General features: G+C 36.5%; 1 protein-coding gene across 1 annotated transcript; it reads right to left on the reverse strand.

Annotated features, from left to right (window-relative positions):
- Positions 1-1078: 1078 nt before the first annotated feature.
- EHD4 (EH domain containing 4) lies at positions 1079-25676 on the reverse strand. The gene is made up of 6 exons (XM_083365916.1): positions 25176-25676; positions 15978-16154; positions 12494-12591; positions 9702-10114; positions 5802-5966; positions 1079-4203 (listed from the first exon to the last, which is right to left on the reverse strand). Exons 1-6 carry the CDS (start codon positions 25406-25408, stop codon positions 3664-3666), a joined length of 1626 nt encoding a protein of 541 aa, XP_083222042.1. The 5' UTR covers positions 25409-25676; the 3' UTR covers positions 1079-3663.
- Positions 25677-27096: the final 1420 nt, after the last annotated feature.

Here is a 27096-nt window from a genome sequence, read left to right on the forward strand (position 1 = left end):
AAGTAATCGTATTTGAAAAAAGGAATGGCATATGGCCTTAATCCTAAAGCTGTACCAGTGGAGAAACAAATATTATGCACAAACTCTGGAATTGTGTCATTGGTGACCCTGGAAGTAATGCATCATCAAATCCATGTGAACAATATGCTATTGTATTCCTTCCGTCTCTCATGTCAAGTGTATAAATCCAGAAAATCTATTTAATCAATGGGGTTTTCATGAATATTTTGAAATCCCAAGGTTTGAAAAATCTTCAATGGAGCTATAGTTGGATAGACTTTCTTAGGAATTGGCCACAAATAGCCCACTTATGAACTATTTGTACTTTAATTAGCAATCCTTCAAGGCTTCAGCAAGATTCAGGGAGAAAATATATTTGGTAACTCTATATTTGGTAACTCTCCTGTTTGGCCATTAGCAGAGTTATAATGGAAGCAGTGTGTCATCCTGAAAAAGTCCTTCTGTTGTGGATAAAGCTTGGGAAACTCTTGTGGAGAGATACACAGAGAAGCAATTCTTAAAGATGCCAGAATATAGAGAATAACTCTTCTAATAAACCTTTTCCTCTCTATGGCTGAATTCCCCCTCCACCCCCCGAGAATCCAGTTGAATGCTGTAACAGAAATTAAGGCTGGTTTAATTCTTTGTCTTGCTTTGTTCGACGCCATAGTCTTGCTCTTTTAAAAATAGTCATCAGTTTACACTAATCAGCATTTTTTCTTTCTGAAGAAACCAGAGCAAATTTTATTTACCACAATCTCAAAAGCAGCAGCAGAATAATGAAGAAGATAAGGATCTTTCAGAAATACAAGGTTTTTTTTAGAAAAAAGGAAGCAACAATTTTCATGGAATAGCTACATTTGCTGCTTCTACTGTACTACAACCCAGTAAGACATCCATGGCACCATGAAAGTCAGACAACTCGGGCTGATGTAAAAAGCTGAGCAGGTTGAACCTGACTAGTGTTTAGATAAGAGATCATCAGGAAATACCAGAGGTGTGGACATTACTGGGAACTTGAAAACACATCCTGGAAGGAGGCAGTAAAAAATTACGCCTGAAAAGAAAACTACATGGACATTGCCGTAAAATTGCTGGTTGCTGAGCTTGACTCGAAGACTGTTCTCCATGGACCTTACAGACTTTAAAGTGGGGAAACATGCAAACATTTGTGCATGCACACACACAAGTCTCTAAAAAGAAAGACACACTAAAATGGCTTAAGCTGTGTATTTTTTTTATTTTTGGCAATAAATAAAATATATATTCTGTCTATATGCGATTTACAGATAGAATTTTATCTCTTGATTTCTTTTTTTCACAAGAATTTCAGTTTCCCTTTAAGGATTTTCCCCCTTGAAATAAACTGTATCTGCTAAGACTCAATAATACAAGAGGGAAAGATGGTAAATTGCTTCCAGGCATCAGGCTCTTTAGTCTAACGTGGTCCTCCTGGCCATTTGTCTCTGAGTTATTATTACCCTTTCTCCATAAATCGGCTCCTTCAAAAGCCTTGAAATTGCAAAACTTCACCATTGCAAAATCAGCACTGGCCTATACTGTCCCTCCTGACTGATGGGTTCGTACTTGAATATTAATCCTGGTAACAGAACTGGAGCTAGATTGACAGTCTACTAAAAAAAAAGAGAAATAATTACAGCACCTTAATGACAATGCTCACAAAGCAGTTATAATGAAGATCCAAAACGGATACCCTGTTCTAATCATATTTAGCCATAAAGTTAACCCAGAAAAATGGGGTTTCCTCAGTAAGCCATGGTTAAGCCTACTATGGCCTAATCTAAGAAAGTACATGTTTTACAAACAGAAGATCCCATGTTAGCACCTCCACTTAAAGGGATCTGAGACAAGAAGTTTGGAAAGACCATGCAGTGTCACCACTAATGACATCAACAGCGCAGAGGAGACAAGATGGCTGGACCAATTCGACTTCATATTTGTTACAGTCATATCCTGCCTTTCATTCAGAAGCTCAAGGCAGCAATTCAGCTGAACTTGATCACTGTGTAGAGCAGGGGTGTCAAACTGCCAGCCCGCAGGCCGGTTGCTTCATATGGATGCCGCGTCCATCCCAGCTCAGACAATGCAAAAAAAGTCATGATAAGTCATGTGATGCAACGAGTTTAACACACGTGGTGTAGAACAAGCTCACACCTGACAGTACAAGGGGAGAAGCCAATAGGAAGCAAGAGAATAGCAAGCAAGATCCCTGGGATCACTACCCATCAAATACTGGGGATACCAAAGAATGATCAATTTCACCTTTCACATTAACAATGAATAATATCACTGAGAAGAATATGAAAACAGTTTTACTTGCCCCGTATGTAATTCACTTTCAGTAAGCATACCTTTTGTTTATGTATGGTAACACTGCAAAGAATATTGGTACGTGGTCAGCAAGTTTTATTTTTATGAAACTGAATTCTCAGAATGTATAATTTTGCAAACTATATTTGTACATAAAGTACCCTACAGATTTATAGCTAATTAAAAAGTATCAACTACTTCTAACCTATTAGGATTTGACCACAATATTTGGTAATAGCCTGCTCAAATAACTTTATAGAGTAAAAAATAAAATGCACAGACACCAATTTTATCATAACTTATCATCTATGATGTTAAATGGAACCTCCACATTCTGAGATAGCATATCTCTAATCACCAAATGCTAAGAACAGAGAAATGTAATGCATTCATGCTCTTTATGGAGTTTCTGGAAAATATGGCTGGAAACAAAATGCTGAAACTTTGAATCTAATCCTGCAAAACTGATATTTTATATCTTATTTACAACAATTTGGATAATTTCAACAATTACTCTGATCACAACCAACTGAAATGAGTATTTCTTAATTATATTTCAAATATAGTTAGTATTCATTAAAACACTTATTTTTTCATACCATTTTTTCTTTTTCCCATTGAACTATTTGTAAATTTTAAACTAAAACACGCTCTTAAACATTTGATTAAAACAACAAAGCTGCACTGAAATGCATTCCTTTAGGTTAAAAATGTAATCTAAGAAACATAGTTTGATTTTGGAATATCATAAAAATATTTAAAATAGAAAAAAATGGCTCTTGGAAGAGAATTGGTTTAAAGTTTTGTAAGGTTTATTTTATTATTTAAATATCTGAATTTATTTTACACCTACCTTATCCTATTTCATCAATATAACTGTAAATTTAGTGGAAATACTTTTCCTTAACCCATTTAATATTTGCAAAAAGAGATTTAAAAGGCACTTTTGACAATTTTTTTTGTGCAGGAGGGTTTCTATATCTATTCATAAAAGTAACTGGTGCTCTACATTGCTGGTTCCTATAACTTACAAAGAATATTGCATCTAATCCATGTATATTTTAAAAATCAGAAATAATTTCTATAGGGACACAAATGTGCATACATGGATACCCTGACTAATTATAGTTTCTCATTGCCAATTATGCTCTGTGTGCTTTTTTTCCAAAAAGAATGGAAAAGCGATTTTGCTTTTGGACGAATTCAAAACTTGATATGGCTTTGAAAATATTGGCAGACTAATACACTTTCAAGTGCGTTAAAAGGATTCTTGCAAGTTTTCCTTCATAACAGTTTTCACCTTTTTGTGCGTTTAACTTTTTCACAATTCATTTACCGCTCTATTCCACGCACATTTTTTCTATGGGCTGGGGGTACCAAATGGATGGGCAAGGTATTAGGAAGTTCATATCCCTCCAATTTTATCTTGATGAGATGCTTCGCTAATGCAAATTCCTCTTCGTCCAACATGCCATCGTTATCACAGTCAGCGAGTTTCCAGATTTTTCCCAAGACACTGTTGGGCAGTTTGGAGGTCAGCATATCTTTCTTTGCATTGGCCCCAGAGATTCTACCATTGACTGGTGAAAGAGTGTAAAAGATTTCATCGTATGTGGGTTTATCTTTGGCAACAACCCATTCTTCCTCATCAGCTCCTTCCTTGGCACCTTCCCCATAGCCGTGGTCAAATGGTCCTGCTGTGGTGCCATCAAATGCCCCACCTTGCACCTTCTGTGTTGGCTTGCTACGTTCTTCCTGTGTAACCAGAGTCATTAAATAAGCCACTTTATTGGCCAGCATGTTATCGACGGCTTCTATCAGCTTTGGTTTCAGTGAATGGAATTTAGTGAAGTCATAGTTCTCCAATTGTTCCTATGAAATGACAAAAACACATAACAATGACAAGTCAAAATCTTTTCAATAACTCCTTGAAGAAATTCTTGATGCTTACCAGGATTAAAAAGGAGTTATACAGAATGTTGCAAACAATACATTTGAGGAAACAATATTTATCCAATCTGGATAAACAGGACACATTGCATCGTAGAATATTGTTAAGTAGGAGTAGAAAAACAACACATCTCTAGGTACAGAATTTCTATCAGCAGCAATCAACATAATCAATTGAACTTCAACTCAACAATTCTGATACATGTATTTGGAAACCAATTATACTTTCAATATTAGTAACTTCTCACTCCACTAATGCTATTCACAAGTAAGAATCTGCACTTAAAAAGTATGTATATAGTGTATACCTCCATCATTTCCTCCTTCCCAAGAGGTGCATTACACTTCCAACTGAAGTTTCCCAGTCTGCCTTTTATGACTGACTAAAAACATACTATAACTTATTTATCATAGCTCTTAGCAAGGCCTATAAGCCCTGAAACTGAAGCTATTCATCAGAGCATCCCACAAATCTAAGACTTTCACTCCCTCTTAAATTAAAGCCAAAAATTTTAAACAGGCAATGAGATACATTAAAAATTAATATTAATTTAAAATTAGGTATGTTGGCCATCCTGAAATTAAGAGACAGGATATAATCATCATCATCACCATCATCGTCTTCCTATGTTTGAATAATAATAATAATAATAATAATAATAATAATAATAATAATAATAATAATAATAATAAGTATGTATCACTACATTTTTAATAAGTGGCTTATGTTTATGTTTCTCTCTCTCATAAGAGCTCATTTGCTTTAGTGCTTCTACCTCCCCTAATCTGCAAAACAATATAACAGCCATTTTTTTTCTAAAAGGGGTATAGGCAGCTGAGGTAGTAAGGGGAGCACTGAATGCTGACAAGATCATGAAGGTTTTTCAGTGTAAATATCCCAACCAGAAACACAACCTAACCAGACAGGATTGCTGAAAGCAAATTGCAAAGCTCGGTGGGAATAGTTCTGCGAGAGGACAGCACTTTTTTTATTAAGTCCATCATCACCATCAGCAGCAGTATCATCACCATAACTTTCCCAAGTCAATAGGAAAAATTCTGGCGCACTGTGTGTGACTAAGCTTACTTAGTTATTTGTGGCCTTGCATGTGGAGCTCAAAGGATCACACAGCCGTGGAGCTGGTTGGTACCCAAAGAGCCCCCCCCCATTTCCCTTTTCAATTGATTTTTAACTGGGGCTTAATTATTTTTGCCACCCTCTAAAAACATTTCAGTTTTGAAATTTTAATTCTAAGGTTTTAATTTTGACATACTGTTTTATATCCTTTTTACTGTGCACTATCCAGAGTCCTTCTTTGAGGGAGATGGGCAGTTCAGATTTTTGAAAAATGAATAAATATTCTTTTTAATCATAATATACATCCCAAACCAATTGTGGGAAATAAAACTCAGACTAGATGGAGAGATGGAATTATTATCATGTATGCAACTTTGAGCATATAAACTGTTGTTCGGTAGCCTATTTACCTGTAATGGTTTAATCTACTGAAATACAATACCTGCATTTTCTTGACTTCGGGGAAATCTCCTGATGAAATCTGATACTCCTGCTGCAGTTGACGATAAATTTCAGGTAATTTGTTGATCAATTCCTTCTTTTTATTTTCTTTTCCAAATACTGAAGGCATTTCTTTTTTCAAATAGCTGATTATGTAAGCATGCACCTAAAAAGAGTAATTAGATATTTTAAAAATATGTTTATGTATTCATTTATTTTCATTCATCAATAAATACATTTATTTACATGCATGTATGTATATTTCATGTAAATAAATTAAGCACACACAAATCACCAAGGAACTTGTAAAGCTGACTCGTGGGCATTTAATGAAAATCTCATATTCTAAATAGCACCAACACAGCTCTAAAAAGAATTAGCAACTTCAAAATATACAACACTGGAACCAGAATCTTACATCAAACTGAGGATTTTGCCAAGTCAGGAAATTAGAATTATACATAAAATACAATGGATATGAAACTGCAGCAAAATCAAGTAAAAATAATATTTGTATTTCTGGAAAAGTTCCACTAGAGAATAAGATGTTAAGTATTTCTAGCAAACATTTATGTCTGACTACGTGTGGAAGAATGGGTTACAAAAAAAAGTAAACTTAAGCATTGTCCAACTTTTGAGAAGAGAAAGGGAAAAAAAGAAAGGCTTGAAGTAACTCAAAATCAGAAATGGGAGCAACTTCTAAGAAAAGGAAAAATGCATGCTTTAGTTCATATTGTTGTGTTGAAAAACATAAAAAACTTATTAAATTCCACCAAAAAAGGTGTGCTCAACCAAGTAAGCACAACTTTACTTCACCCTAGATGGCAGGAATCCATTCCCTTCAAATCCTGGAACTTGGAACTGTAGGAGAAAAGCTGTATTATTCTATTGTAGCCAAAAATCAGGAGGAATCTGGTTGAAGTCCCCCCCCCCAGCTTCTTCCATTTTATTAAAAGGCAGAGGCTCCGAGGAACTGTAGCTCACTTCTTTGGTTCACTTCATTAGTCTGTGCATCTGAACTACAGTTCCAGAAATTAAATGCTTTTTAATAAAATGGGTGAATCTGAAAAGGCACCACCTGACTCCTCCTGAGTTTTGAAATTAGGACAGACGTGCAATCCCTTCAGCCGGAAATTATGTATAAATTGTTAAGGTATCAGAAATAAGTGTTTTTCCTTCTTCCTCTAGCTTCATAATCTTCTTCGATTATTGACAGGTAAGATCTATCATTATCCTAAACACTATTTAGTGCAATAATCACATTTGGAGAGCTCAGCAGGATGTGACAAACTTTAACTTTGGAATTAAAGATTAGACATGTATGTGCTTGTATACGCATATATGCATATAACCTATTCTCTCTTTTAGCTAACATCCTATATATTACCTGACAACTACTTGCATGATTCCATATTTAGACAATGTTTGTAATTTTACAAATGTTACCAGACAAGGGTAGAAATATTAGAACTATTAAAAGAAGGAAACAAAGCTGAGGAACATCTATCTGAAAAGTATACTGCCAAGTTTCAGTAAAGTTTATCTTGTCCCTTTGCCAAATGGGAATGGACTTTCCACAACATGCTATTTTAAAAGCTTCTTTACCCCATTATGGATGATACCCATGGATTGATATCTGCTGTGCTTGGATGTAGATTAACCTCCCATATTGATACTGAACAGCAATTGCTATCTATATATGCAACATGTATGCATGTACACATACGACAATGCTACCACTCAAAGAAAATGAATGAAATCATGTTCTGATTTTGATACAAACAAGATGAAAGAGCTTCTGCCTATTCTTAATGGCCAGGAAAATTACAGGAAAATGCCCGTGCCAGTCAGTACAAGTTTAGGGGGTCTTAATAATTATGTAAATAGGAGTTGTGCAAGCACAATGTTTGTTCAAAAACCTTTACAAAAGTTATTTTTTTATTTAAAACATTTATGTAGCCATCTATCTTCTAACCAACTCTGGGCAGCTTCCAATCGAATATATAATTATATATAATTACATAATTTCCCCTTGTGAATCCAGAATATTTCAGTTACGAGAAAGAGAATGAAACAGTGTCCGGAATAAAAACAGAAGAGTGTATCATAATTAGCAATGGCCACAGACTCTGTCTTTAGAATTACAATGGAAAAAAAGCTGAGACCACTGAACTGAAACTACAACATTCTTTGAATACTATTACGAAGCATAATTAAAATTCCTCTCTATGAAAGGTAAATCTTGTTAATATATTTACCATAGTTTGTAAAGCCATTGGAATTTTGTTTTTTTGTTTTTTTACTTTAAAAGGTATTGAAATTTCAGTTCAGTGGCTGCAAATTCCATTTCTGCCTGTCTTGCTTGTACCACATGACATCTGATATCATTAAACAGTTTAAACCTGATACCGACAGAAAAAAACAACACAACCCTGGATGTAAGAAGAAAAAAAGGGACCAAGAAAAAATAAAAATAAAACTGAATTAGGATGCCTATATTTGTATATACAAGTTTCTACATACAAGTTTACAATAATTTATACTACTTTTACATAAATTAAATTAATGAATTTAAAATATTAAAATATATTTATATTTTATATATATATCTAATTGATGCAGCAGGTCCATACAAGTTGATTTCTTTCAACTGATTACTGCCTCAGGTCCTGCAGTAATAAAGGCTCCTAAACGAATCACAGAAAACAAAAATAAATAAAATTATTTCTTTGTATCCCACTCCTTATTCATGTTAGCATTTCCCTGGCTGCGTGCAAAAAAAAAACCTTCCAGCATTTTTTATGTGTGGCAGCTCAAAGGTTTTTGAGCCAGCTTTCCCCACAAAAGACCTAAACCTCAGAAGCCAAGATGCAGGACCAGACAGAGGAGCCTGCCACAAGTTTCACAAAACTGGACTAGAAGCCAAGATGATGCATATCAGGCCTTGCCCAATTTTACTGGTTGGTTTAGAGAGAGAAACGGATCCAAAGTTATCCAAGGTCAATAAATGAGGGGACCGTTGAACCTGAACCTTCTGAATGCTGCACAAGTTAAGATGGGGGGGGGAAGGGGAAGAAGAGGGGGAAAAAATTAAAACACTTCAAATGCTGACGGCTTGGTTATATTGAAATAGGAAGATTCCATAGCAGTCTAAAACAATTTGATTTTTTCCCCTTAATTAAACCGATAAAAGGGCTTTCGGGTAAGGATCTATGGTGGACTAGATGTCCTTGAAAGAATGGAAACGGCAATCTAGTGGACCCTGATTACCCTGAGAGTGCATTCTGTCTGGTGCAGTCTTTCTGGACAAAAAGAAATCATGAGATCGCCCATTTGCAGAAGGGAGGAAACTTGATTTTCACTCTTCCCCTTGCAATTGAGACACTTTCACTTTTGGATTACAATATTACAATGACAACCACTAGAACAGTGGCAAAAACAGCAGAAGGGAGGAAAGGACCACTAGAGCAACCTGCAGAGAGTATATTTCTTGTTTGGCATTTTCTGACCACAGAGGAATAATCCTTTAATTATTTAGTGTAATAAGAAATTCCTTAAAAGTTATTTTTTTAAAAAAATGCAGAGTTCATTAAAGCCATAATTTTCTAATGGTAGAACAAAAAGGAAATCAGGAAAGGAAAGGATGTAATTAAAGCTTTGATATGTCAGGAGAAAAATATTTTGAAGAAAGAAAATAATAACACTTTGTAAAATTTCTCCCTTGCACTGACCATCAGCACTCTAGTTTACTAGGTGTCTATTTTCCCCCACACAGAAAGTTAAACGATAATCATCATAATGACATTTCTGCGACTTTATATAGATGGCCACTGCAGATGAAAATGGCAAGTCAAGAAATCAGTCACATCAGTCAGTACCTATACATTACACCCCACCTTACCTTTGCAAGCCGTGACCTCTTGATCAGATCATTCAGTTTTCTCACTGTTGCTTTTTGTGGAAGATTCTGAATGTCTTGGAAAAGATCTTGTGCCTCTACCTCAAATAATTTTCGATTCTCTGTGTTTTGCAGGGGTTGGGCCCAAAAAGAACCAATGTAAACTCGCAATACCTCTGGAGTATTAATTACTTTGCCTAAGGACCACATGAGTGCACCATATACTCTCATTAACTGCTGGGTGTCCACTTGGTCAGCCTTATTCAACACCACTCGTATCTTGTCATCCTGGCCCCGGAAGGCCTTGATTGCTTCTGAGAATTCATCAGAAATATCAAGCTTATGGGCATCAAATAAAAGAATGATACGATCAACCCGCTCAGCAAACCACTGCAGGACTTGACAGAAGTCGTAACCTGAACAAAAAAAAGACAATAAATAGGAAAAGGTGATGAAATATGATTTTGCTCACAGTTTTTCAACATAACTCTTGTGAGATGAAGCAAGACATAATTTTGTAGTGAAAGAGTAGCAGGTTTCAGACGCTACAGTGGCAGCCAGTTCAGCTTCACTCTGCACAGCAAATAATTTTCATGAAGAGCTACTCACAAAGATTGTTCATATGTATTTGAACATGAACCTGAAGCAAGTATTAGTCATAATAAAAATGTAGAATTACACAGATTGTCAAAAATACAGGGAATACTCAAACATACAGTGGATGCCAAAAACATATATCTTACTCCAAAGAATTAACTCCATAGTTACAGACAGGATTTTCCAAGCTAAGTTAGATTATTTTCCTCTATAAATGACAGCGTTAGCTTCAAACCTCATTAAACTTGGCAACACGTAACAGTCCAGCATGGGAAAAATCTATTGCAGTGGAGATTCTGTTATTCATACATTCTTCCATGCCAGTACTTTTGGGATTAAACATTGCTAAATTTGCAGAGGTTGGTGCTATCACTAAAAGGGGAAAAAGAAAACAAAAAGGGAACACACTGTAAAACTGAAGAAATGCAAGAGAAAGAAAGGGGAAGAGATAAGATTGAGGGAGAAAAGCTAAAATGCCTTGGATGGGAGAAAAGATAGATCCTTTTGAGGTGTGGTATTTTTGGCAGATATATTACATGCAGCCCCTGGTTAAGAACATCTGACTTACAGACAACTCACACTTATGAATGGACTGCTATAAAAGCCTATGATATTAAGAATCTTGAGTTAAATACAATGGCTCCTAATAGCAAATGCATGCACTATGTTGTGACACCCATGGAAACATTGTGCAACTTCAGCAGTTCATTATGCAACTTCATTCTTTGAAGAAGAAAAGCTCTGTACAAACCTCCCTTGTTGTCTACTTCAAGGTAAAGGTAAAATATACACTATATACTAAGATAAATATTTGACTAATGGACACTAAGTTAAGAATCATATGTACCTGTTCTGACTTACCTACAAATTCAGTTTAAAGACTTAGGAACTGATCTTACTCATAACCTGGGGGGCTTTATGCACGCTAATTTCTGAAATTCTTAAGTACTGAACCTAAATCTTCAGCACACAACACATATGATTCATTGTTCTGTTATTTTCAGTTAGCAGCATTACAAAAAAGGAAACAAATCACCAAAAAGCAGCATGTGATAGAAGCATGTGTTCAGGAAGATATCAGTTAATATTAATTAATAATTTTGCAGGAATACACTTCAGAATCAATCATCCAAAAACCCTTCAAAAATCTGAAATCTCTGTAGAGAAGTAGAGATATCAGATATGGTTTAATGGATACTCACTGTTGTTAATATGATATACTTTATTATTATTATTATTATTATTATTATTATGACACCTTAAACACTATTTTACAAGAAATGTAGAGAATATTACAGTAATGTCATAAATAAAAATAATAATCAAATAAAGCAGTCAACCTTACTCGATTATTGTCACTTCAGAATCAGTGCAATGTGTCCTAAGTAGGCGAATATTATAAGGCCATATCAAAACTAAATTACAGAACTTACAAATTATTATTGGTTTGATATTCTCAAAGTTGCATACAATGACTACTGGTTCCTTCAGCTCTGCCCTATTTATAGTTTTATTAGTAAGTCAATACCATCAGTAATCGGTTTTCTCTAATTTGTGCCTTCAATGTATTGGAATTATTACTTTCTCAATCTTTGGTCAGTGTGCTGAGAACTGTAGACCTCATATACGGTATGTGGAAGGCTTCAATTTTGAGTTAAAAATGACAATAGCTTAATAAAGTATTAATAACACAATTCTGATAATTTTAATGACTTGATTTAATAAATGCAATAGTAGAGACTCAATATAAAAAAATTATGTATATTGCATTTTACCCAGCAGTCTTAAACATTGGAAATGCTTCACATATGTTATTTGGTTCTAACTTTTACAGTAACCCTATGCTGTCAGTTGAGGTTTTCCCCTTATATATTTCAAGGTTCTATTCAATTGCTTTTTAATACAATGAACATTATAATCAAAGGAAAATGTTGCAATCTTTCAGTTCAGAGATCATAATACAAGAGAGCATAAAACATAGATTTAATAATATGTCTAGCAGATTGTGGCTTACAACACTGTAGAAGCATCTAGAAACATGGCTGGACAAACTGGTATGTTCAATGACTATTCTATTGTTTGAATTATTTTATTTTTTTATAAAATACTTCCAAATCTATTTTTTATTCTGTCTGCGGTAAGTGCCTGCTGCCAAAGAAAGAGGGCATACATTTTCATATAAAAAAGAGGAAATTCACCTCTACTGATGCGTTGTTTCTCTCCTGAAAGAATGCCAGGGCTATCTATGATGCTGATACTCTTCAGAACCTGATTGGGTAATTGAGCACACATGAACCTATATAGAAAAGAGAAAACCTTGGTTACAGAAGACTTGGGAAAAGCCTTTCCCTGTATTTAAACTACCAGTGATAGACGCCCTCACCCAAAACATGAAAGGTGGTGATTCATTTTGTCCAATTTCTGTATATAAAATGATTCCAACTTTAAGGCTTCTGCACATTTGGAGAGCATGAACACTTCTCTCCATAAGAGACAGAATTCAGCTTAGACCAGGATCTTGTTTTTTCATGGAGAAACTGTATGTGAATATGGTTATTCACATGCAGGGTACTTATCACATGTATATGTCCACCCATGGTCAACAGGCATGATCATAACTTCCATTCCAACAGGTGTGGTACATATTCAATGACCCATCTTCCTATCATAAAACAAGAAACGCTACATTATTTTATTCCTGTCTACCACCATCTTTCTTCAGGGATTGCCTCCACAGAAGTGGAGTGGATTAATAGCTAAGAAGAAGGAAGGATCCAGGTATCTATGGGATACATTTCCCCAAAGGAGCTCAAAGTTGTTTTAAACTCCCATCAAATCCAATTGTAGATGCCCCTAACCAAGATGATAGCAATTATACAGAAAAACACATGGAAACTGGTTAAAAGATTATATACTTATTTATTTAGCCATAGCACTTAGACTTATATACCACTTTACAGTGCTTTACAGCCCTATCTAAGCAGTTTATAAAGTCAGCATATTGCCCCCAACAATCTGGGTCAGTGAGAATCGAACTGCCTAACTATAGGCAGCTGGTAGTCAGCAGAAGTAGCCTGCAGTACTGCATTCTAACCACTGCACCACCATGGGTTTTTTAAAGTTATTTATTTATTTACCTACCTACCTACTCACCTACCTACTTACTTACTGACTCAATTTTATTGACCGCCCATCTTACCACAGGGTAACTGGGTGGCTTACTGTTATTAACCTGAGATGGATAAATACAGACAGATGGTATAAAGAACCTCTGAAATGTTATTTTTTCACATCTAGAATTAGACTTCTTTAAGGATTTGTATTGGATTATAACTTCAATATTATAGAGTTATTAGCTAGTTTATCTAGGAATGATAGATATGTTGTTTAATACAAGTGGGAAACATTACATTGTAGAAGAATGTATGATAAAGGAAACAGGAGAAACTAAGGGACTGTTCCCATTCTTTAAAGAAAAGAAATGTAATTGAAAAATTGCAGGATACACGTGACTATAGATTTTAAGCCAAATATATGCAAGATTTATTGAAATGCTGGTGTAAACTTAAGTGACCCAATTAATAAAAATATTAAAATGAATAGTGATGGCCATATTATGTCTTCCTTCCTAATTATTTTATTTAACAATACTGTAAAGTATGCCAATCCATAACAATATTGTAAACTACCTCATGTAATCTAAGTGATATACAATATATTAAAATACAGTAAAAAGCAAGATAGAATATACTATATTTGGGACATGCAGGTTTTTTCCATTTGGAATGAGTCAAACAAGCTTTACAAAATCAAGTAAGGAACAATGCAAATACATTTTATTTTAAAAATCATTCATTCTGTCTTCTTCATGCATTTATTGGGTGGCTTAAAAAAGACATGTTTATGAGAAGACTGTGTCCTTTATACCAACTAAACAATCACACTGTGTTTTATATTTTCTGGATGCCAGGAATGTAGTTGTGGCAGGTTTTACATGAAAAACAAGAACTGCAGTTATATACAGAGATAGCACTGTAATACACTCAAGCTGTTGTGAACAATTATGGGCAATAAAAAAAGAGATAAAAGATTTTTCAGTAGTGTATAAATAAGCTCTTTGGATTCTAAACTACAATTATTTGTAGCAGTTTGCTTTTTTAAGAAAGCTGCAGAAACATAGTTCACTGCATTATCCCACAATTCTTGTTAGGCTATCAATGAAATTAGCATTAAAAAAAATCTGGGCTGACAAATACACCAACAGGGGAAAAAAAATTTGATTGTTAAGATAAAAGCCAATTAAAGTTCTTTCCAGAGGAAACAAGTTTCAAGAATGAAAAAAACTCACAAAACTGACCTGGCTTTGCTATCTGGCCTGGGGGATCAGAGAATGGTGGTGACCCCATAAAATGGCTGTACAGTTCTTCAATGGCTGAGCTCTCTCAGTGATTCTTCTGTGTGGCTTTTGTTTTTAACAAATGAATTATAATATCTGTGTGGCTGTTTAATGTTTTTATTTTTTGGTATTGTTTATATTTTAATTATAAACCGCAGCTGCCCAGAGACATGAATGCAAGTTGGGTAGCTATATGTTGAATAAATAAATAAACAAACAAACTGAAAAGGGACTTTTTACAGAATCAAATATATTTTTGTCCCTTCTTCCCTTCCATTTTACTCAAGCCACAGAGATAGATAGAACAGGGATTTAGGTAGAAGTTCAAGGGAGGAAAAACTGGAAAAGGTGATCGTGAACACCAGAATACTGATGAAGTAATAAGGCAAGGAAGAATTTACCAGTTTCTTTTTATTCTTTTTAAGAGAGCAAAACTGGAGCTTGTTGACTCTGGAAAGAGTGAGTTGAAGTGTGGCTCTACTTTAGGAAAGAGAATTATATGAAAAACAACCTTACAAGTCTGTAGCACACACAGTGCACTTTATTCCATTCCTTAAGTAGCTGGGTTTTTTTTAATAAAAAACTAAATCTAAAGAGTATTTTGGGGTGAACAGAATAAGTGTTGGAACCATTTTACTCTTTGTGTATTTGATTGATAATCAAGACTCTTATTACTTCAATGTGGTATATATAGAAATCCTTCCACCATTTCCCCCCATAATAATAAATCTGAGCAGACTGAGCTAAGAAACAGTAGTTTGCTGAAGTTATCAAAGTATTTTCATGAGTGATTATGTAGACTTGAACCTGGATTTCCCCAATAGCTTTTTGTCCCTCTAAAAAGGCTAGAAAATTCTTACAAAAATGTGCAGATTATATCCTACAACTAAGAAAAAACTACTACATATAAGTCTGCCTAACTTCTTGCTTTTTTACACTACAGTTCCGCTTACATGAATCTTGAAGATGGTAAAAAATGGCATAAATTTCCATTATTCTAAGTTAACAGTAATTTTATTAGCTTTGCTTAAAATGTTACTAGCCTACATTTGTCACACAATTCTATAGATGTATATAAATACATCTATAGAATTGTGTGACAAATGTAGGCTAGTATATGAGCCTATAAAACAAAGGAATTTATGACTCTTTTGGAAATGTATGTATCTATTTATGTCATGCTGACTGGAAGAGAGAGACTAGAAATGGCCCACAGAAGTTTGGTTATTCAGCAACATAAAATGTTATTAAATATATGCATAAATTAGTGCACACCCTTTCCTCACCTATTCAAGAATGCATTTCCAAAACGGCTGAGTTTGCGGAATGGCTTTTTGGGATCCACCACAAGAGCGTTTCCTGGAGTACTCCCTTCAGTATCTCCATACATGACAGCAATAAAAGAATCTGTAGTTGGTTCAGGGCCAATTCGCATGCCTGGAAAATCTTGCTCTAAGAGGTACCTAATCATGATGCAAAATATAATAAAACAATATTAAAACCAAATTGAGAACATAGCATTATTCTTCTAAGGAAAAGCCAAGATATAAATAAATGAAAACACTCTAAATGTAGATTTCAACAATTATGACATTAAGACATATTATATTTTTATATTTTTTAGTTTGCAAACTTATCAGTGACTGCAAAAATCTATGAATAAATTAAGTCTGCATTTAGTAGGGAACAGAAATAAACATGGATTCTGCACCCATTCAAAGGAGATTTGGCCAATTGGTTAATATAAAGGAAATAATGGACATATGCTTTTTAATAATAAATTTCACAGGAATAAAAAACAGCCATTAATATTTATGCCGGTTGTTTTAAGTTGAAATAAATACTGCAGAATTTTTAAAGTCAGGTTTAAAGACTTTGTATCTGACTTTTTTCATTTTTATCTGCATCATTAAATTCATCAGCAGTGTCTTCCCTTTCCTGTTCACCTAAATAATAAGCCAATTTTTGATGTCTTACATCCTTTCCCACTTTTTATTTGAAATAAATAGACAAGGGAGGAAATGTTTTCAACCATACCATTCAATTTGTTTCTGAATATTGCAGACCAGGGAACAAATAACTTTTTACCCTTACTAATGCATGAAATACATATTCAAATGTTCAGGTTTATGAATTACTTTTGCTACCTTTATAGCTGATTTCTTAGCTTCATAAAATAGGACCAAGTGACAATGTTTGGCAAATTGTGTCAATGCAAGAAAATAAAGTATAAAAAAATGATTGCTTGGCAAATCTTTCCTCAAATGTTTATTACTTTAAGAGATTACATAAATATCAGCCTTTTAACAGCTGTAATAGAAACTAAAACAATCCAATTCTGATAAGCAGCATTATTTCCATTTTTCCTTAATCTTGTGTAATTCACATCACAGCAATTTCCTCCCTATCCACATCCCAGAGACAATTACTTAGAAGTATGCTATTATCTTTTTTCCTGCTGTAGCCATAAGAGATACTGAAGAGATAATTCTGCATGGCATTCTATTGCAGTACTGAGGTCATGCATTCCTATAATTCTCAACCAGCATTTGAAGAAGACCAGGCTGGGGAAATCTATTCTATTATATATTTCCCCCAAAAAAGGAATAGTTACAGATGCTATATGTATGTTAAGGTACATTAGACAAATAATTCACTTTTTAAAAGAATATTTCATGCCAACCCATTTTATGCTGCCACCCTGAATGGGACTTATATCTTCATCTACTTCAACACAGGGAAAGCATAGCTGAGGTGTCTTTATACATCTTTGGCAGGTATACTAATTCCATTCTTTTTTAAGCAGATGGATGTGACTCATGTCCTCATTATCTGCATACTAGATTATTACAATGTATCAGAGTTGGGGTTGCTCTTGAAAACTACTGCAGACGAAGACTGGAAGCTGATGGGTGCTACCTCATTTGGCAATCATACACCTATTTTGCAGTGTTGCATTAGTTTCCAACAGACTTCTACGTTTTATTTATTTACTTTATTTGTATGCTGGTCATTCCTAAGAACTTCAGATATTATCAAGATCAATGCAAAATAAAAAACAACTCTGAAAAATAAATAAATCTACTCATAATGTAAAAGAATTCAACATGAAAACAAAAAACAGAAAATATACAAAATCACTGCCTCATTTGGCTGACAAACTCAAAGCCACTTTCTCTTGGATAGATTATAAAATTGTGAAGGATAAGGATGAAGACCCGTTCTCCGAGCTTGAGGGTTGCTTTTCAAACGTTTCATTATCTGGCTAGGTAACATCCTTCAGTGGTGTTTAGTGGAAGTCTGTGTCAGTGTTCTACTTATATAAGGGCTTCAGGTGTGTGTGTGTCAAGTGAGGGTCTTGTGATGGGCCTGGTGTGAGTCATCAGAGGGAGGCTTGTGATGAGGAGGTACTCCAGATAAGGGTCATTGGTGGGTGTGAATCTGTGGGTCAGCAGTGCGTCATCAGTGGGAGGCTGGTAATGGGTCTTGTGAGGGGGAGATTATGTCAGGTCAGGGTCATTGGAAGGTGAGCTGCTGGGGGGGGGAGGGGTTTGAGGGTTGGTGCTGTCTCCGGATGGCTATTTGATTGATTTGGATTCTGAGGGTTTCATATGCTGGTTGTAGATCAATATGTCTGTTGATGGAATTGCCTGTGGAGTGCCAGACTTTGATGAACTCCTAAGCGTGGCAGTGTGGCCGATGATTTTAGTGTTGCTCCAATTGAACTGGTGTCATTTGGTGTCAGTGTGGGTAAAGATTAGGGATTTGGGATCATGGTGTTTGACTGCTAGCCTGTGTTCGTGGATCCTGGTTTTTAACTGATGTGATGTTTGTCCCATGTAGAAGTGATTGCAATCGTTATGGTTGATTTTGTAGATGACGTTGCTTCTTTCATCCTTCTGTGTCTAGTCTTTGGTTCTCTTGTAAATGATAAGTTAAGATTCTGTATTTTCTTCTGAAGAAGTATTTGAAAGTTTTCTTGCTTCAGGAATTGGCTTTGCTTATCTTGTAATTTATTAAGACACTGAGATCCCTATTGCATATATTACAATCCAGTATGGTCCAGCACATCCTATACTTATGCCCTTAATTTTATTACTCAAATGCAGGGGACATTTGAGGGGCAGGGCTGTATATTCAAATACCTGTTAAATGAAATTGTTGTCACTGAGGTAATTTAGATAGTTATGCGGAGTACATAAATTGATGCACATGAAATAAGAATATAGTAATGCTACTACACTAATGATATAAACTGACATAAATGACATAAAATATTTAAATTGTCTGGGACATTTGTGAACAACAGATTTTTGTTCTTTGTTTCAGCATGAAGCCCAAGAGTAACATTTTGTCCATTACATTCAAATCTGTTGAATGAATGTCCAGAGAATCAAGATTTTACTGTAATCCCAAACATCATCACAAGTAAATTGAGTAAGCAATAGTGTTTTCACATAGTTGTAAAACAAGGTAAATGATGAAAGAAAAAACAAGTTGTTGACATGAATGTGGAGAAGGAAAAACTAAGAAGAGACTAGAGGAAAAGGGAACAGAAGGCTAGAACAAGAGATATCAGAAAGCAGCGAAAATGTGAACATAATTTTACACAAAGAACTTCTTTAGCACCAGCTGTATGTGTGCTTCAGTCTGACTTTATTTGCATTTTGTTATTTGTTGTTTTACTAGTTACTTGGAACACTCAAACCTTTTAAAGTATAAGCTACATAAATCATATTTTCATTTGACTGTAGTGAAACCACAGACCGGTCTTCAACACACCCACATATTAGAGAGCAATATAGCACAGAAGCTCTACAAAACAAATTAAAATAAATATTGTTTCAGTACGGAAATACTTCACTGGCCTAAATAGATTGTCTTATATAGAATTACCACTCCACTTCAAACCATTGTACAGACCTGCACACCTAAAGCAAACAGAGAAGATAAGGGATAAACAAATTGCTCCATGCAGAAAGTGTTTCGTCATGGAACAGTTGATTTAGTAGCCTTTAAATATACTTTTTTCAAATATTTTGGTCTGTATATGGAATAACACTGGGCTCTTCTGTTTTGAATCCGGGCTGAAATACTGTTCTTATAGACAGAAGTGTTATGAAAGAGGTAAGAGTGGAAGAAAGACAACCCTGAGGGGTTTTGAAATGCTATTCTTGCAGACAGAAGTGGTTATGAAGGAGATTAAGAATGGAAGAAAGTCAGCCCTGAGGGGTTTTGTCAATGATATGTGCACACTGGTGGTACCAACCTCGCTCGATTCAACCCCTAAAATCATTCCCATTTTTTTCTGCCCAAACACAGAACAACAAAAGTATCCCTATTTTTGTTTCTATTGAACTGCAGCTGATCTGAAATAATCAGCCAGACGTTCTGGAATCCCAATGGTTCATTTTGAATGTGAAATAAAGCATATTTTCTCTTCCATGCACAACCTTTCATTAAAACTGTCTATTTTTATTGTACACGCATAAAAGGAGAGTGGATGTTTGCTAAATCCTTGAAATAAAATTTGTGACATGAGGCTTAAAAGGAAATTTCATCTTAATAAAAACAGGAAGACAATCACAGCAGAAATACAGTAAATGGGAGTCATTAAAGGTTCATAGATATTCTCAACTGCCTTCTCAGCCAAGAACGCCAATACATATATCAATATACAAATATGAAAAAGATCGATAATGTGGGCAACAGATGAAATGATGTATACTGGTGGGCCAACCCAATAATCTTTCTCCATTTCATGGAAGTATTTGTGACAAGAGGAAAATTCACTTCTATTAACCTTTCTAAAGAAAACAGTCTATACAATTCTGTTAGGATCAAACAATCTGCACTGATACAGCTGGAAAAAATGTACTTATTAATATATACAACTATTATGAAAAGCAAAATCTTAGCTCACCAACTCAAACAAACCTAGATGAAATACACATTTGGCTTAACTATTAAAGAACATCTAATAGTTTATACTGTATAAAACAGGGCTTTTCAACCAGTGGTACGGGTACCACCTGTGGTACATTGGCACCTGGCAGCTGGTACATGACTATCTAGAAAAGTGGTAGCAGGGGAGGGGAATGAGCTGAACCGGTGGCAGCACCGCACAAGCCTGAGCGAGAAATGGCTGGAGCTGCAGGGCTGTCAGGGCTCAACGGAAGCGCCAGGATCAGCACTTCTTTGAGGCTGTCAGGGCTCAGTGGAAGTGCCAGGATCAGTGCCAGACTCCAGCTGGAGCTCGGCACTAATCTTGGCGCTTCTGAGCCCAGAAGAAGCGCCGATCAGCTGGAATGTTGCAGCATCTCCAGGGTCTTTTGATTTACATTCAGATGCTTGGCAACTGGTACATATTTATGATGGTCACAATGTCCCAGGGTCATGTGAAGTGACCAAAACCTGCTGCAACCACCCAGCAGACAGGGGGAATAAAAACCAAACACACCCCCACCTTACCCCCGCTGCCAATCCTCAACAGAAATGCTCACATCAATGAAAACCTCAAACAGGAGGAAGAGCGCCACCAGGCAGACAGGCAGGTGTCTTGCTTGGCTATGGCTTGGGGGGCACTTTTTCAGTGCCATTGTAACTTTGAACAGTCACTAAGCGAACTGTTGTAAGTCGAGGACTACCTGTACTTCACTTCTTTCCCTTTTTTATTTTTGGTCATCAAGTTTTTGACACCTTGCTAGGCGACTGGTGCTACTCGGATGTTGCCATATCCTAAAAGTGGTACAATGGGTGAAAAGGTTGAAAAGCCCTGTTCTAATATTTATATAAAAAACTAATCATTAGATTTTAGAGCAACTTCTTAAATAAAATTTATTCTTCATTTTGAAAATGACTAGGTGGAAGAATAAAATATATTTAGCAGAAAACCCCAAACATGCACATTGGCAGAGTCAATTAGGAAATTAGGAAAATCAGTACTGTATCCACAGTTTGAATACATTTGAAATTAATCCAGATTCAACCTGTTGAGCTTTTTTTTTCCTTTTTAAAGCACACAATTCTATGAAAAACTATAACAGGTAACGTAAACCACGGACTCTTTAAAACTGCATGAGATGATTCCTATAACATCCTTTGCAAAAGAAACCAGAGCCTTCAGTTCAGTCAACATCAGTCTCACTGCTCTTTGGACTTAAGCCAGTTCACCTTCCAACAGTATTAGTAAATCCAAATACAAACAACTGGCAGTATATATTTCCAAAGGAAAAATATTTATTATTTATTTATTTTATTATATTTATATACCGCCCTTTCCCGAAGGACTCAGGGCGGTTTACAGGGTGATTAAAACAAAAAATACAAAAGTTAAAAACAGATTTAAAAAAATTATATCCGTCCCTGAACAAATAAAACCCGTTAAAATTAAAATTAAAATTCTCAGCCTGGGCCAGAGAGCTCAAAGAGCCAGGTCTTCAGGTCCCGGCGGAACGAACGGAGGTCGGGGGCGGTCCTAAGCTCCACTGGCAGCTGGTTCCAAAGGGCAGGCGCACCCACTGAGAAGGCCCTATCCCTGGGTGTTGTCCGCCGGCAGTCTCTTACCGGCGGTACCCTGAGAAGACCCTCCCTGTGGGAGCGCACTGGACGAAGGGAGCTTGATGCCGGCAGCAGGTGTTCCCTCAGATAACCCGGACCCAAGCCATTTAGGGCTTTATAGGTCATCACCAGCACCTTGAATCTCACCCGGAGGGCAACCGGGAGCCAATGCAGCTCGCGGAGTAGAGGTGTTACATGGGAGTATCGGGAAAATAATGACTCTTTAGGCAATTTAAATTCTAGCACATTGGCTATGCTAAATATTTACTTCACTAACTGCTGATGAAATGAATGTGTCATCTTGGAGTTAACAAACTCTTCTTATCTTGAAGTTAAATATAGAACTTGCTAGGCTTTCTACTGGGTATAAAACTAAATTTGTAGAAAGAATAAGAAGCAGCAGATAACTGAATGATGAAAGGAAAGCACTTAAAAGCAGAAGCATTCTAACAGACTTCAATTCCCATAAAACCCATAAAATCCATACTGCCTGGGACATGAAGTCTAAAGGTCATGGGAAACCACCATGTTGAAAATGACTATATTTAATATCAGCCCTTTAACTGAGGAGACACAATGAGAGGAGGACAAATGACTGTACTGAGTATTAATCACAGGAAAAGGAAGTATTAAAGTCATACAGATATAGAAAAGATAAAAGCTGCTCTCCTAAGGTGTTGGTATTACAATTACTAGCAATTGGGACAACCAAGACCTGGATAACTGAGAATCTCAAACAGACAATTACTAGAAATCTGGGATTAAAGCCCAAGTGTCTGATGAGGCCATTCATGAATTATTTTATTATACACATAAAGAATTGTGATGCTAAATTATTTTCCTAAGCTTCAATTTACTATTGAGCTTTTGTTCTTTAGAGCCTGGAATTTAGCAAACAGATTATTTTCTATACAGTTTTTTCTTCTTGATACTAAGAAATGGATTCAGAATATGAGTCCTAGTTGTGTTTGAAGTTTGTATTTTTAAAAAAATGAAAAGATGAAGCAATGTCTTTACAGTTCGACAGCCGTCCATCCTTCCAAACCGATAAAATGAGGACCCAGATTGTCGGGGGCAATATACTGACTCTGTAAACTGCTTAAAGAAGGCTGTAATGCACTGTGAAGCAGTATGTAAGTCTAAGTGCTATTGCTATTACTACATAGGCTACATTTAATGACCACCTAAAGGACTGCATTAAATCTATATTGATACAAATGGATATCATGTGGATTTTTTTTATACTGTCATATTTATAGCTAAATTTTAATCATTATACGTATATGTAAGGAATTTTCAGTTGCTTACCTACCATAGTTTTGTATTTATGAGTTTTTAAAAGGCTGTGAATTGTGAAACATTGCTTCCTTTCCAATTATTGATATTTCATTATGTGGACAAAATAATAGAACCATTCTCTGTGGAAGTTATTATTAAAGGCAAATTAAATATTGAAAAGGGCAAATTGAAGGTGGTCTGTAATAAATACTATCTGTAATGTATAAATTGGGAGGTTTATGTATGTGCGTGCAATATTGCCAGAATGAGAGATAATAAAACTCTAGATTCCTTCAAGGCTAGCTTTAAGTCTTTAAAAGGGGAACATTAAAAGATTTTAACTTAAGGTTACTTTGAAAAATAATTAAGAGTAAAAAGCAATTAAAAATATTACTCAACTATCCTGAGGCACTGATCCAGATGGAAATGTATACTAGAAATAAATCTATGTTGATGTTTAGAGCAATCTAGTACTAAAAAAAGTTATATCTAAGTAGCAATCTTCCTCAACACATCTTTGATAAGGCTATAAGAGGAAAATTATCACATACCTCTGTATGTAGTATCCAATACTACTAAAACTCTTAGCCTGAAACTTGTCTTAAATTTATACAGCCAAACATTTACCAGATACAGTCTACATAGCAGGTTGCAATGTCTGCCCTCCAGACAGCATGTAATGTTCAATGTTAAAAGAGGTTTTTTGGGATTTGGTATCCTTATTTTTAACTTTTATTATGCATGAAATAATATAGTAATAATTTCTTTAAAATGTATACTTTTCTGTAAACAAATTTATATGCCATATATCATTTTCTTCATTCAGGAAAGATGCACATTCAGTTTATAAATCATTACAAATACCAATAGATCATCTAGATAAATACCCCTAGACAAAAACTCTAGAATAACAATATAATCCTATTAAAGTTAAATGCCTCCAAAGGGCATTTCCATTGCCGAAGGGTGGTCTCATATTGCACAAAGCTATAATAGGATTTGTAAACCATATTTTACAGTTGAAAATGTCATGTAAACCCAGCCAAGGCTAGCTAGTTAAGAAAACTGTAGTTAAACAAGCTCTGGCTTACTGCAATACACGACGTCACTCGGGAATAACTTATTCTCTTGACAACGTTCATAGCTGACCCCGTATAAGCTGCTACTGATCAATTTTGATATCTGAATCCATCTTCTTGGCCCTAAGTCATCATTTTTAATATCGCAGTTGGGATCAGACAATAGGAAGTCAAACTTGGTAGGCGTGGGAGCAGGTGTCATTTTTTTTCCGGCAAATACGCGGTTTTCAGCAAGCAAAGGGAGATAAATGTGTGGGTAAACCCACCTCCTCCCGACACAAATCCCACCAGGCAGGGAGGGAAGAGAGATGCGGTAGAGCAGTGTTTTTCAACCGTGGCCCCTTTAAGATGGGTGGACTTCAACTCCCAGAATTCCCCAGCCAGCATGGCTGGCTGGGGAATTCTGGGAGTTGAAGTCCACCCATCTTAAAGGGGCCACGGTTGAAAAACACTGCGGTAGAGAGCTCAGCTCTTGGGCTCTTCCCGGAGCAGCAGGAAGGAAACTGCCTGGCCCTCCCTCACCCGCCATAATCGGTCCGGGAGGCAGCCGCCAGCGTATTTTTTTACCTGATAAAAGTGGTCTTCCCGGTGCTGTACTGACCCACGAGAAGCACCATGGGCTTGTTGTCGAAGTCTGCGTCCTCCAGGGCGGGCGAGTGGAACTCATGAAAGCGGTAATGCTCCTCCAGCGGAAGCAGCTTCTTCGAGTAAAGCTCCTTCAAACCGCCGGTCACCGTTTCCACCACGTCCTCGCTTTCGCCGGGCTTTTGGCGCCCGCTCTGCTTCAGCCAACTGAACATGCCGATGGTCGCTGCTTAGCGGCCGGTCCCCAGCCGCTCGCTCGCTCGCTCGTTCTCCCGCCTGGGCTGCCACCAGACTGAAAGGCCGACCCGGCAAGCGGCGAACCCCGCCCTTCCTGGTTTGCCCTGCGGTTGCCTCGCCAAAGGGGAGGGACGTCTCGGGGCGGAGGCTGGAAGCGCCATGCTCCATCTCTCTCTTTCCTCCTCCTCCTCCTCCTCTTCTTCTCCCTCCCTCCTGGAAAGCCGGTTCGGCGGCGACTGAATAAAAGCACGAATTTTATTTATTTATTTATTTATTTTATTTTAATTCCATTTATATCCCGCCCTTCTCCGAAGACTCAGGGCGGCTTACAAGCTTAGCAGTAGCCTTCATTCTATGTATATGCCTGCTTATTAGGGCTTTCACACACACCCTAAGCGGCATTATTACAAAGTCCCCCAACAATCTGGGTCCTCATATAACGTGATAGGAGCCAGCCCGGGCGGTTAAGTTATCATTCGGTGGGACTGGAAACCAGGAAATTAGGTCAATTAATGAAACCCTGATGTTTAATTTATTTGGAATCCAAGTAGAAGAAGGGCGCGCTCTCCTTCCCAAGAGCAGGACCGACTACACCAGCTTTCCCCGGACTATCCGGATATATCGTTAAGGAGGGTGGGGGTAGCCCAATGGACAGCTTCTGCTTCTGCTCGGTGACCCTCGAAAGGCGGCCGGAGGTTCTCTAGAAGTGCCAACCCTATCCTGTCACGTTTCGTACAAGCGGAGGAAAGGAAGCTCGGGTGCTTTTTTGGGACCCAGCTGTCTGAAAGTGCTGCGCAGTCTTGGGGAGTGTCGGTCTGAGAAAGGGCGGAGTCAACCAACCTCCTGAATGGTATCCCCATCAATCTAATGTCAGGCATCACCTTTCAGGGTCTTGCCTCAGCCTTGCGAAGTTATTCAGAATCAAGAGGGAAAAGAAAGCTCAACTGAAATGGAATAAAAAGTACTTCCTAAAACAATCCAGGGCTCTTTATTATGAGGCTCTGTAAATGAGTTTCCTACCAAACTCCATTATGGAAAAAAATAATTTAGAATAGTCCACTTTGGTTAATAGCTAATCCTCAACTGGCAATTATGGCATATAAAGAGGGCCTGATATTGGATTTTGCTGTGGCTTCAATTATTATTAAACTAACCTTCATGTCTGTCAATTCTTTCTGTATGCCTATGTTTGTGTAACTCACCGAATTATTTGTAACTTTAATTTTTGTTACCTTTAATGTGTATTTTTTGTGTGACTCTGGGCCTGTGGTTAGTTTATAGGTGAGTATAAGAGTTGTGGTGGCGCAGTGTTTGTATTATTATTATTATTATTATTATTATTATTATTATTATTATTATTATTATTATTATTATTATTTGGAAGGGACCTTGGAGGTCATCTAGTCCAACCCCCTGCTCATGCAGGAAACCCTATACCATTTCAGACAAATGGCTGTCCACTCTCTTCTTAAAAACTTCCAGTGTTGGAACATTAACAGCTTCTGGAGGCAGGTTGTTCCACTGATTAATTGTTCTAACTGTCAGGAAATTTCTCTTTAGTTCTAGATTTCTTCTCTCTTTAAATGCAGTATTGCAGATTATATATACCTTTTTTGGATGGAACCTTGTAGGGTAGGCAAGGCAGGTTGTATGACATGTGTGAGTT

This window comes from Vipera ursinii, assembly GCF_947247035.1.
Source record: "Vipera ursinii genome assembly, chromosome: 1".
Lineage (NCBI taxonomy): Eukaryota > Metazoa > Chordata > Lepidosauria > Squamata > Viperidae > Vipera > Vipera ursinii.

Bases quoted from the DNA above. Each gene is read 5' to 3' on its own strand.
- EHD4 (XM_083365916.1), bottom strand. From the start codon at position 25,408: ATGTTCAGTTGGCTGAAGCAGAGCGGGCGCCAAAAGCCCGGCGAAAGC. The intron at 12,592-15,977 runs GTGAGGAAAGGG...TTTTCTATATAG, and splicing joins GGAAATGCATTCTTGAATAG to GTTCATGTGTGCTCAATTAC. The intron at 4,204-5,801 runs GTATTGTATTTC...GTCATTTCATAG, and splicing joins CCGAAGTCAAGAAAATGCAG to GAACAATTGGAGAACTATGA.